The sequence below is a fragment of the Phragmites australis genome, chromosome 3 (assembly GCF_958298935.1).
Source record: "Phragmites australis chromosome 3, lpPhrAust1.1, whole genome shotgun sequence".
In the NCBI taxonomy this organism is placed as follows: Eukaryota; Viridiplantae; Streptophyta; class Magnoliopsida; order Poales; family Poaceae; genus Phragmites; species Phragmites australis.
This window is the reverse complement of record NC_084923.1, coordinates 8,953,413-8,965,958: the sequence shown is the minus strand read 5'-3', so window position 1 is coordinate 8,965,958 and position 12,546 is coordinate 8,953,413. Positions and strand designations below refer to the sequence as shown.

General features: G+C 44.4%; 1 protein-coding gene across 2 annotated transcripts; it reads left to right on the top strand.

The window, feature by feature from the left end:
* Positions 1–2,727: 2,727 nt before the first annotated feature.
* Positions 2,728–12,157, top strand: LOC133911973 (steroid (22S)-hydroxylase-like). Of its 2 annotated transcripts, none has more exons than XM_062354488.1 (10): positions 2,728–3,231; positions 3,350–3,689; positions 3,870–4,022; positions 5,694–5,945; positions 6,085–6,177; positions 6,837–6,915; positions 7,017–7,123; positions 8,327–10,428; positions 10,554–11,075; positions 11,746–12,157. In XM_062354488.1, the coding sequence occupies exons 1-8, from the start codon at positions 2,996–2,998 to the stop codon at positions 8,543–8,545; spliced, it is 1,479 nt and encodes a 492-aa protein (XP_062210472.1). In that variant the 5' UTR covers positions 2,728–2,995; the 3' UTR covers positions 8,546–10,428; positions 10,554–11,075; positions 11,746–12,157. The 2 variants fall into 2 exon arrangements, with proteins under 2 accessions (XP_062210472.1, XP_062210470.1); XM_062354486.1 differs by having other exon boundaries at positions 11,718–12,157.
* The last annotated feature ends 389 nt before the right edge of the window (positions 12,158–12,546 follow it).

The window sequence follows — 12,546 nt, the reverse complement described above, 5'->3', positions numbered from 1 at the left end:
GAATATCGTCTCTTTAACTTCTTTTTTGAAAAAGCTTTCTACAAGCATATCATTCTCTGTATCATAGACCTTAGGTATGTCCCTCTGTGAGTCTTAAGCATCGAAAACTGATTACTCAAATGTGGTCAAAGAAATCTTTGTAGTATGCAATGATATGTTCTTTAATTTCATCATGTGTGGCCAATATCCAATATATGAAGAGGTAGTTTATCTAGTTATTCCTGCATGCCAGCTAATCTGACAACGTCTGATAAAATCTAGTTCCACATAAACTATTTACATGTCAGATGATATAGGATTTAGATTGATAAATCTATAGTTCTGTCAGGAGACGTGATATAGAAATGGTCCTCTGTAAATGTATCGCCCAACCATCTGTGTGCTTTGGCTTTTCCCTCAATACTGAACACTATGAAGCAGCAGGAATTGATTGATCTGGTGGTGTAGTTCTGGGTAGTTGGATCATTCCTTTTGCAGCCGTCCACGCTATAGTAGGAGTGGTATGGCGTGATAAATACAGGCCATTAAGTAATTAGATGATGCGTGCTATTGTTCTGTATAGCTAAATTTAACTTGTAGAGCCCTTTATTCAAAGATATATAGTTTTAAATTGTATTCATATGAATTCTACAGGGCACTAGCCGTGTAAGTTAGACTCACATAACTACAGATAGATTTATTAGTGCTGGTTATCCACTCGGCAAAAATACTATTTTCAGGCAATAAAAAAGAGAAAAATAGCGGCGGTGGGAGTGACATCCAAGCCAGCTCGGACGGTTGCCCACCTGGCACAATCTCATCTATATACTCATCTCAAACACAAGAACACAATCAAATCGAATGAAAAGAATACAAAAAGGGAGATCCAGTACGCACCCGAGCCACACATCACTCTTGCGCCCGAGTCGCACGTTGCTCGGAGGCCGATCTCCACCCACTCCTGCGCCCGAGCCACATGCCACACGGAGGCCGCTGCTCGGAGGCCAGCCTTTGCCCGCTCCTGCGGCCGAGCCGTACGCCTCTCAGAGGTTGGCCTCCGCCCTCTTCTGCCGCCCACCGCATGAGTCTTCTTGTGGCTGTGGAGGAAAGGAACGGGGTAAGGGAGAGAGAGGAGGAGGAGGAGGAGGAGAAGGACGGCGGTGCCCCCAAATCAGGAGAGAGAGAGAGGAGAGGAGAAGATCCAGTTCGAAAGAGGGGGGAGAGGAGGCTGGAGTGGCGGCTAGGAGCTCGCAGAGCTTGGCGCTCTCGATGAGCACGGGTTCGATGAGTGGGCTACTGCTCTTCGGAGGTAGAGGAAGGGAGAGAGAGGAAGAGATAAGGTGGAGAGAGAGGGAGGGAGGAGACGAAGAGATGAAGGATGCAAGCTGAGCTGAATGGACGCGAGCTAAGGCATAATGTCATTTAACAGAAATTTTAGGTACATTCATATCAGTGCATGTTGTGGTTCGAACCAGCACTGATACCTGACTACATCAGTATCGGTACTGATGTAGTCAGGTATCAATACCGGTTCTTAGCAATTTCACCATAGTTCGCACGCAGGAGTTTAATAACTGACACTGATGCATCTTCTGTCATGGTTTTTGTTGCATCAGCACTGATGTGATGTTACTTTTGACCCCTTCTGTAGTAGTGTCACACCGTTTCGAGCTCTAATAGCTAAAGTTATTTTAAGGAAGAAAAAACAAGTTATGTGTGAGTACACTTGCTTTTCCAGTGACTTACAGTACAGAAACTCTATTACAACTAGTGAAAAAGATTTTCACTTTATCACACATTTCTAATATATAACTCATCACAGTAGTTATTGAATCAGCCTAATCCCAGACGCCGTTTTCTGATATAGACTCGCCTCACTAGTAGTGCCACTTGATGGTGGAGGGGTAAAAAAAGTTTTGTATATGTATAATTGATTTTTCATTAACTTATTTATGCATAGCTCTTTTTATAATATGTGAAAATGATTTTAATTTTATAACCATATGCTCCTAATAACTCGCTACAGTCATCGTCAAATCAGCCCCGCCCTCATCCTATCTTTGAATCTAGACTCATCTCACCGTTTGGTGCTACTTGACTGTGAGAGTAACTAGAGGCAACCCAACGGCAATGGTTCTACTCTTGTACCTTGGAGTGAGAGGGGCAAGAAGGATGTGTGAAAAGTGGATGGAAGCAGGGGCAGATCCAGGGAGGGCTCAAGCCCCCAACTGACTAGAACGTCGTTAAAAGGAAGTGTGGAGGGGAAGAAGAAGAAGAATGAGGAAGATGAGGTAGAGGAGGATGAAGAAGAGGAAGCCCCTCCAATTCGCGCCTGCTTCTGCCACTAGATGAGTGCGAGGGGAAAACGGGATCTCTTTTTTTTTTTCCTGGAGGCCAGGATTAGGGTATGGATCTCACTTAACGGGGAGAAGGTGGTTCTATATGGAGAGAAAATTACTAACTTTTGTCTACGCTGTGAAGGGTCATCTTTAATTTGTGCTATGCCATCAAACATTTGCTTGATCTATTGAAGGCCAGTGGTTTATTTTATCGATATATATATATATATATTGTTAGCGAGGCAATACAGAATTTCACTATTACTTGGTGGTATGTAAGAAATCAATCCAGGAATCAAACATGGGAGATGCGCCGACCCTACTCCCTGCGCCGCATCAAAAATTAAATTCTGGCTAAAGAGCCGCCACAACCACCTCTCCCCCTGTCACACATCTCGAAAACTTATATAAGAGCACCACAGAGAGAAGGCCACAAGGGGACGAAGTGGGCGCCTTCATAGCATTTTTTTCTCTGTGCAAAGCTTGAAGAGAGAGAAATCCAGTGCTAAAAGCCGCTCTTTAATTTAGCTCACTCGTCTACCTCTTCCTTTCTCTCTGTAACCCATCCTCTCTCTTTCTCTCGCACACAAAAACCAACAAAGCGTGCCAGTGATCGAGCAAAGCAAGCGGCAGGGAATATATTTCAAGAAAGGCCTCTCTCTGATCAGAAGAAGCTCATGGGCGCCATGATGGCCTCCATAACCAGCGAGCTCCTCTTCTTCCTCCCCTTCGTCCTTCTGGCCCTCCTCACCGCCAAATGCCACGGCGCGCACCGGTGGCGCCGGTCGAGGAAGAAGCGACCGAACCTGCCCCCGGGCGCCACCGGCTGGCCCTTCATCGGCGAGACTTTCGGCTACCTCCGCCCCCACCCGGCGACCTCCGTCGGCCAGTTCATGGAGCAGCACGTCGCACGGTCCGTCCGTACACACACACATAGCTGTTGACACCACGCATGCATGACAGCATGACGACGGAATTATTCGAGAGCTAGCTAACGGCGAAGGCGCCATGGCTTGCCGCGCATGCTGCAGGTATGGGAAGGTATACCGTTCGAACCTGTTCGGGGAGCGGACGGTGGTGTCGGCGGACGCGGGGCTGAACCGGTACATCCTGCAGAACGAGGGGCGGCTGTTCGAGTGCAGCTACCCGCGCAGCATCGGCGGCATCCTGGGCAAGTGGTCCATGCTGGTGCTCATCGGCGACGACCACCGCGAGATGCGCACCATCTCGCTCAACTTCCTCAGCTCCGTCCGCCTCCGCGCCGTGCTCCTCCCCGAGGTGGAGCGGCACACCCTCCTCGTCCTCCGCTCCTGGCCGCCATCCCCCTCCTCTCCCGACGCCGCCTTCTCCGCCCAGCACGAAGCCAAGAAGGTACCTACCAGTAATCTAGCTCGCATTATTTTTTTAGATAATGGAAAAAAATCCGGCCTTTTGCATATGCATACAGCGCGAGTAATCTAGCTCGCATATATGTCTGGACGCATGCCTGCCTTCCACGCAAGAACTCTAACGACCGATGTGTTCGTCGTTCGTGCGCGCGCACGAGTGCAGTTCACGTTTAACCTGATGGCGAAGAACATAATGAACATGGACCCGGGGGAGGAGGAGACGGAGCGGCTGCGGCGGGAGTACATCACCTTCATGAAGGGGGTCGTGTCCGCGCCGCTCAACTTCCCGGGGACGGCCTACTGGAAGGCGCTCAAGGTAGGTGCGGTGCACTGGTTATCTCCCTGTCTCTCTCTCGCACCCGTGCGGCTGGATTTTACGCACGGATTTTTGTTGTTTCCATATATAGGCGGCAACTAGCGTTTCATACTTTCATCAGATGATGCTGCATGCGCAACAACCGATATGGCGACACGACACACACTGACACACACACGAGTGGGAGCTGTAGGGAGTAGGGAACTAGGGAACTAGGGACTAGCTATGGATATATATACATATAGAGAGAGCGAGGGAGGAATGACCCCTAGCCTGTCAACGTTTTGTTTGGTACCCTCTCAGGAAAAGAAAATAAGGAAGCTAGTATAAAAGCTAATATATAGAGAGAGAGAGAGATGCTGTTAAATTTTGTTTCGTAGTTTGTGTGTAGGTGCATGGCCCATTAATTTTGCATATATGGAGCTACCAAAAGAAGGCCTCCTTATATCTAAAAAAAGAAGAAGAGGGTATGGGTCGCACTAATATACTACATGTCAGCCGCAGCAGCAGCGGTGTGGGCTTCAGATTGTGGATGGTCCAAGGTTTGCTGCTGTGTGTTAATTCACTACTGCAGCACCAGGTCCAATCAGAGAGACCACTAGATCTTTTATTTTCTTTTCTGCTATCGGTACTTGGATATATACAAATCGCCTCGAGTCCTGTCCTGTTCTGTACAATAATGGATTTATGCACCCACAAAATAAGAAAAGGGAAACAGTACTAGATAATTGCTATGCGTGGGACCAAACCTCTTTCTAAGTACAAAATTAGCTTGTACAAACATTGTACGTTTAGCGTCACATAAATAATTGATAACTGTTTTTTATAGATCAAAGGTTGTTTAATGTGCAGCTTATTTTCTTTCTTATCCCTAGCTATATCCTACTTATGCCTGCTTTCGTTAAAAAAAAAATCCTACTTATCCCTTGGGACTGATCATCACTCATGGTCGCATAAAAATGTTACCCACTTTTCACTGCTCGTGAGGTCACACTCAAATGATCTTTACTGATTGCTCCCAGCTGCAGCAAGCATGCATGCATGCTTGTACACCTGTGCATGCATCATACAATTGCATGTGGGGATTTAAATCTTTTTTTTCTTTTGGAGATTCTAAACAACGCAAAATTTAAATGACTAGCCTTCACAACTTAGCATGAATGATTATATGTTGGGAGAATCCATCATTTATTATGATTCAATCACTGACCAACTCTTGACACACTGGAACCACATTCGTTTCGTTAAGTAGGGAAATTGCAACCTTCATAATTTGCTCTTAGTTAATGAAAAGGCGAGGGCAGTTTTGTTAGCTGAAGTCAATCATGCCCATCCTTCATACATGAAAAGGCAGAACTTTCCAGATCCTCTTCTGTTCCATGGATGAAAAGGAGAGGAGAAAAATAGCTGCCAGCGAACCCTCTCTGTCCATATTTGGCGGTAGCTATATGTCATTTTTACTTCCAAATGAAAAGACACAATTTTCTCCAAAACAGAAAGAGCTATGAAAAGACATTACCCTAGACCAGTAGGCAGTTAGTCAACATCTAGATGATGGTACTGGTGTCCAATATCGTCCTTACCAACTAGAGGGCTTTGCACTGTAAAAAGTTTGCTCTGTTGATCGATCTGAAAATTACATCATGCAATTACTGTGTTTTTTCCCTGCAGTCTCGTGCTACCATACTTGGAGTAATAGAGAGGAAAATGGAAGAGAGGGTTCAGAAAATGAGCAAGGAGAACTCAAGTGTAGAGGAAGATGATCTTCTTGGATGGGCCCTGAAGCAATCTAATCTCTCAAAAGAACAGATCCTGGACCTTTTGCTCAGCCTGCTCTTCGCCGGGCATGAGACGTCATCAATGGCGCTGGCCCTCGTCATCTTCTTCCTTGAAGGATGCCCTAAGGCTGTCCAAGAACTCCGGGTACAAACTTACAGCCAAAACTTGATTTTATCCACCTAACTTTCACTGATCATTTCAAGCATTCTACAGTAATTAATTAGATGATGCACGGTCAAAAATATCATGGAATTATATAGTTACACTGACATATGACGTGCAGGACGAGCATCTTGAGATTGCTAGGAGACGAAGGCTAAGAGGAGAGTCCAAATTGAGCTGGGAAGACTACAAGGAGATGGTTTTCACACAATGCGTAAGGCCATTTGTTTTGTTCGCTCCTTCCATAATAATGCTGGTGCAAAACTAGATCGATGTATGGTCTGCTGTTGGCTTGCTTGATTTCAGCTCGTATTAGCAGAAATCGTCTCGTGTAGTTGCGTAGAGGATAGCAAATGCCAAAAATGTCATGTACGAATGGAAACTGAAGGCTCTACAGAATAATTGGCTGACCACTTTGGAGTTCATGGCGTCTGCTTGCTCTCCGAGCAGAGCTTTTTATTCTTTGTTTTGGAAGTTTTCTAGAGGGTGAGGCCCATCGTTTGGCAACAATCCAAATGCTTTGAGAAGTACATATTGTTCTTGTATAGCATACAACAAGAAGGTATCTGTGTCGTATCTCGCTGTTCAAACGGCGAAAGCTGAACTCGCTTGTCAAGTATCATTCCATCAAGAATCAACTGAGGGGTGAAGATCAAGCCTAATAATGTTTTCTGGAGATGCTGAAAATTTGTTGCTACCCTTAAAACTTAGATGTCAAACAGTAGGTCAAATGGCTTTATAGATGCTACAAGCACTTAGTACTGTTTGTTATGGAAGGCAAAGGATGAGTTTACGCTCTGAAATTGTAAATGTCCTGATACTGAGAAGTGTAAAAAAATGACTGTTTTTGTAAACATGTTATATTTCTTGCAGGTTATAAATGAGACATTGCGGCTAGGCAACGTGGTCAGGTTCCTGCACCGGAAAGTCATCCGGGATGTGCACTACAACGGTAGCTTCAATTTTGCCCTCTCTCTCGGTTCAGAAATTGACCGCACATGCAACATGTACTGAATATTTATGTCCTTGCTTTATGTCTCTGTCTACATGAAGGGTATGACATTCCACGCGGATGGAAAATTCTGCCGATATTAGCGGCGGTTCATCTCGATTCGGCCTTGTACGAAGACCCCAATAGCTTCAACCCTTGGAGATGGAAGGTCAGTGCCCCTGCAAACTAAGGTCCTGTTTGTCATAGTTTATCAGTAGTTTTTATTTTAGAAGCTATGAGCTGTGCTAAACAGACTGACTTTATGTTGGTTTTTGAAAAGGTAATAAATTGGTTTCTAATGAAATAAATTAAAAGTTAATAACCTAGTTAAGAGTGATTTTTCTGAAAAACTATGTGCTGAGTGCTTAAAAATTTAAGGCCATAAACTAATAACCTTTCTATCATAAACAGTTTTTTAACAAAAACTTATAAATTTCAGCTGGGGCAAACATGAACCAAGTCCAATCGGTCATAAACTAGTCTTCTCCTCAGCCAATCATAAACTAAGTTCATTCTACACAAAATAACTGAAACTAATTCTAATTGCTGCCCTGTTATCCCTTGAACATCTATCACCCATCCATGAAGAAAGAAAATTTCTGAGCATGCAGTCCCCAGCTCCTCTTGTCCGGTCAGTCGATCGTAAGCTACCTAGCCTTCAGGTCATGAGCAAATTTGAATCTGGAAAAGGAGCATAAGCTAAATGTCGACATCTCTTCTGCGTAGCTTCATGAATCATGTTGATAAGAACATGAATCTGACATGAAAGAGAATGGTTGATAAGAGCATGAATTTCGTCTGGGTCCGATCGAAAGAGACGTGATAATTTGCTAGCTGCATTCTTTCTCTGACGAGAGGCTCACTGGCGTGGGCTGGGTTCCGGGCAAACGACACTCCAAGAGCATGGTCCAAATGGAAGGAACATTTCTGCACGTTGGAATCCAATGAGCGAGTGATTGGAATCCATCCATCTCCAGCGCATCATTTTCTTATCCTCTACAAATTGATGGGGAAACCCCCTGTCGATTCCTGGATGCGACGCGTAGATATGTTCAGATAATCCGTGCCATTGTCCGAGCCCGTATGGGAAATACAACTCTGCATGTCATTGTCCGTGCCCGTATGGACTATTTGATCGTGGCAATAAGATCACCACCCAGCAGGAAAAACGCAAGTGATCTAGATTATTTGAACACGAGAGCCAGTGCTTTTCTATAAGCTTTTTTTTTTGTCCTCTGGATTATCCTATGTTCATTGCGACCATTCTTTCATGCACACAAATGTTATGATCAGTTGACAGTTCAGTTCAGAGTTTTGGCAAGTGTCTATGACGACCTTCCTTTGCTTACCGCTCGCTTTGCTGTTGTCGCAGGGCAACGCGCCCAGCAGCTTCATGCCGTACGGCGGCGGCACGCGGCTGTGCGCCGGGTCGGAGCTTGCCAAGCTGGAGATCGCCATCTTCGTGCACCACCTGGTGCTCAACTTCCGGTGGGAGCTCGCCGAGCCGGACCAGGCCTTCGTGTACCCCTTCGTCGACTTCCCCAAGGGCCTCCCCATCAGGGTCCGTAGAATTGCACAGGAAGAAGAGTAAATATAACGCAGTGGTATATCTAGGGAGGAGTACAGAGGAAACGTACCCGTTTCGTTGCTTCTTTTAGGGGGGGGGGGGGGTCTGTGTTTATGTAGAAAGTGGTAAACAACATAGGATATGTAGAGTAAAAATGGCTGGAAAAATAGAGGACATCTAGCCTTTTTTATTTTTTAAATAAAAATGCAAATATATAAGTCCGTTTTGTGAAAATTGTAAATCTAAACTTCTATTGTTTGAGTTGAATTTTTTGGAGAGTTAAATAATAGCATCCTCTACACCATAGAATTGTTTCTAAAAAATTTTATTACTATTTCGATAGTGTTTTGAATTTTGAAAGCCCCAAGAGACATGCACAAATTTGGCCTCATTTCATCATACCTTTAGTCTTATAAATAGCCTTTGTGTCAAACAAAAACGCTCCTCTCTATAGAACAAATGACAACAAGTCCAGAGGAAGAACGTACAGGCAAAAAAATTCCAATGTGCTGGTCTACATTCTCCATGAAATTCACATTAGTCTTACAAGTATTTTGCAGAAAAGCTAGAATGATTCTCACATGATTCAAAAACCAGGTGAAGGTTAGCTAGAGCCTATATGTGCCATGGCCGCCCTCCAATGTTGCAAGTCCTTAAACAAAATATTGAACAATGAGAAGGACCCTTTTTTTACTTTAAGATCAAGAAGTGCTATGATTGAGACAACAAGGTGAAGGTTAGCAAAATCCTTTCGTCTCAAAGGAAAAATCCCTCCTGCCAGCAATCAAAGCCAGTACATAAACAAACTAAAAATAGGACAACACCTTTCTAGAAGCCGTATAAACCTTTTTTTACTCATAGGCACACATCACCACATGCACATACTCATATAGCGTCAAAAAAACAAAAATACAAAAACTTAAATATTATCGAAGTTACCAAAACTCTCACTTTCAAACGGTACATCGCCTATCAGCGAGCAAATCCAATACGCGAGCAAACTAAAAATGGGTCAACACCTTTCTAGAAGCCGCATGAAACTTTTTCTAGAAATATCAATATAACTTATAGGTGTACTCCACCACACGCATATACTCATATAATATTTACTGAAGAAAAAAAATACAAAACTTAAAAGATTGATGAAGTTACCAAAATTCAGCCATAAGCCACGAAAAGCTCAATAAGGGCTGAAAATAACAGCAAAAAGCGTTGCAAAAATGGCCATAGCCCATGACCCAAGCGATGCTGGCTAAAGCGGGTTCCAAAATCTACAGCGGCCCATAACCTGAGAGGCCCAACTGGCCCAGTTTGAGACTGGCACCAATCAGGATCTCCCACCGTTGCAGCCAGCCAGCCAGCCACAACGCTTTCATCTGCGTTTCCTCCCACAAAGGATCCCAGAAACTCAATGACGCATGCAGTGACGCTAATTCCCCGCAAGTGGCGGTCGCCCCACGGCATCGACGTGTCACCGCCAACAACCCTCCGACACGTGCTCGTCATCCTGCCTGTCCGAATCGAACCGCCTCATCCTGGCCGTCGGATTCCCCTAACCGGGCGATAAATACCTATGCTTCGCCTGCTAATACTTTCCCACCAACAAGCCCTAGCCACGTTAATCTAGAAGTCGCCGGGTTCCTCCGCCTAACGTCAATCCCCTTCCCTTCTAGATCCGGATCTCGCCGAAATCCCGAAACAACTTTCCCTATTTGATCTGTCCCTGCGATTTCCCGGATCGACAACGGAACGGTGAATCTTTCTCTGTTGTTCATTTGTGCGAAGCGTGCGTTGGTTTTGTGTTGCGCAGGTCCCCATCTGATGGCTGGGCTGCTCGTGCGACGACCTGAAGAGAGATGTGCGGAAGCTGCGGATATGCTTGTTTGGGCGTGCTGGATCTGGGATCGGTTAGTTCTATTTTTCCCAAGTAATCGTGTGGTTTCGATTTGTTTCTCGTAGTTACTCGGTGATTGAGAGTTGGATGTGTTGCATAGTGTCCCGATCTACCAATTTGCGCCTTGTCAACCTGCAGATCTGACGCGTCTCGGCGGGATTGGTATTCTCCGAGCGGATTTGTGGCGTTGAAGATTACCGAAGCGTCGTATGGCAGGATTTCTGGTTCCCTTGCGCCCCACCTTGCGTGATGATGTTTCTGGATGAAGTTTGGATAATTATTAGATCTGAGATATGTTGCTCAGAGCGAGCCGTGCCGAGCTGAAGGCAAGGTAAGGTAAACTGGTAAAGCATGTAACAAGCGACTTGTCGAGAGGCCCAAAAAAAAGGTCGAAGAGGGGAAAAAGAGTAGAAAAGAAGAGATGTGACATCTTATAGAGGTCTTTGCCATGATGGGTGCGCTCGCATGGCAGACCACCGTAATAAAGATGTTAGTTTTGTGTCCTGGGGGGAGATCGCACGGGGGCATCTTTCTTAATCCCCGGGTTCTCCCCTTTTGTGTCCCTGTGTCCTTCCGCTTGCGCTCGTCTTGCGAGTTGCGTCCAACTACAACTTTCGGCATGCGACAATTTAACAAGGAGCTACAGCGCTACACCCCAAGGTACAACTGAATCTAAACCTGCCATCTAGAACACTAGACGAATTTCTTTGTATCAATGCATGTTTATACGCATAGTAATACTGCACCAACTCGTTCTCAGCGAGATATTTTCACGTTGTTCTAGTTTATTTCTGTATCAATGGATTGCATTTATCGTTGATCAACCTACAACGTAATGCGTCCCAGTTGGATCATACCGGTCCAGAAACTTAACTAGCAGCCCCTCTCGGCAGATATCTGAAATTTCGGCCTTACCCCAGCGCGCTCAAATAAATTTTAACTGTGGAACATGAATATTTGATGTCCGACAAATCACCGAGTAAAATGTCCCCAGCGGCCAGCATTGGCAACCTTATTATGTCGTCTACTAATTTCTATTTTTGTTGCCACTCTTGCCTCGTCTACTTACATTGTTAGCACTTACTCTGTCATCTATGTGTGACATACACGATGGGTATACGATGCCATCCTATTTGAAGTAATTTTGTCGTGAATATTGTTTCACTAATTTGTGAGTTGTTACAAAAGTATCGTGTCTAGACAATTTTTGCATGTTCCATTCTTGTTGTATATGATGCCTCACGGCCAGTTGATAGATTCTATGTATCATATTGTAATTTTTTTTGTATCGCCTGGTAATAGCTAGATGAAGATCTGTTAGAGTCTACAGCAATGATGTGTGGAGCGGTGCCGTTGGTGGCTATTGTTTCTTATGGATGCTGGTCTCATTGGTGGCTGCTGGATGTCTGGAGGCTACACAGAAGTGCTACCTAGTGGTCTCAAACAGCCTCCGCCAATCTAGATGTTCGTGACCGATGCGGGTCATAGTTGGTATCGTTCTGCACCAAGTGTTTGTGGTGATGGTCGACTGTACAATTTTGTGTGCAAGGATGTACATTCTGAGGTAGTCTACATCTGAATGGTGCTGGAAGGGTCGTTTTATCTGGACATTATTACGTAGCCAGTTGAGGTTGGCAGCACTTAACGTGGAGGCCTTTCGTTATTATCTACCTGGAACAGAAATTTGGACGATGTATGAAGGTATATGTGCTTAATCGTATTTTTACACAATTGCATTCTGATATACATGATTATGAATTTTGTTCATGAATTATTTGTTCTAGATTATTTGTAACTGCTGTCCAATGTTTTGTGGTGGACATCCACAGGTTTTAAAGTGGTAAGCATTTTGGTGGACATGCAACTGATGAGAACGTGTTTATAATTTCCTTAGTTTTATATACTCCGCGATTTTGTTAGGGATAGTCTCTGGATCAGGTGGGACTTACCTGTTTTGAAGAATTACAAAAAAAAATATATATAAGAAATTATTCAGTGTTTTATAAAAAAAATTCAGGACGATCACATGTGGGAAGATGATACTGAGGTCATCTTAAATTTAAACTTCATTTTTGTTAAAGTTAAACTAAAACTAAGGCAAATGCAAATCATTCAGAGCTAGCTAAATGCG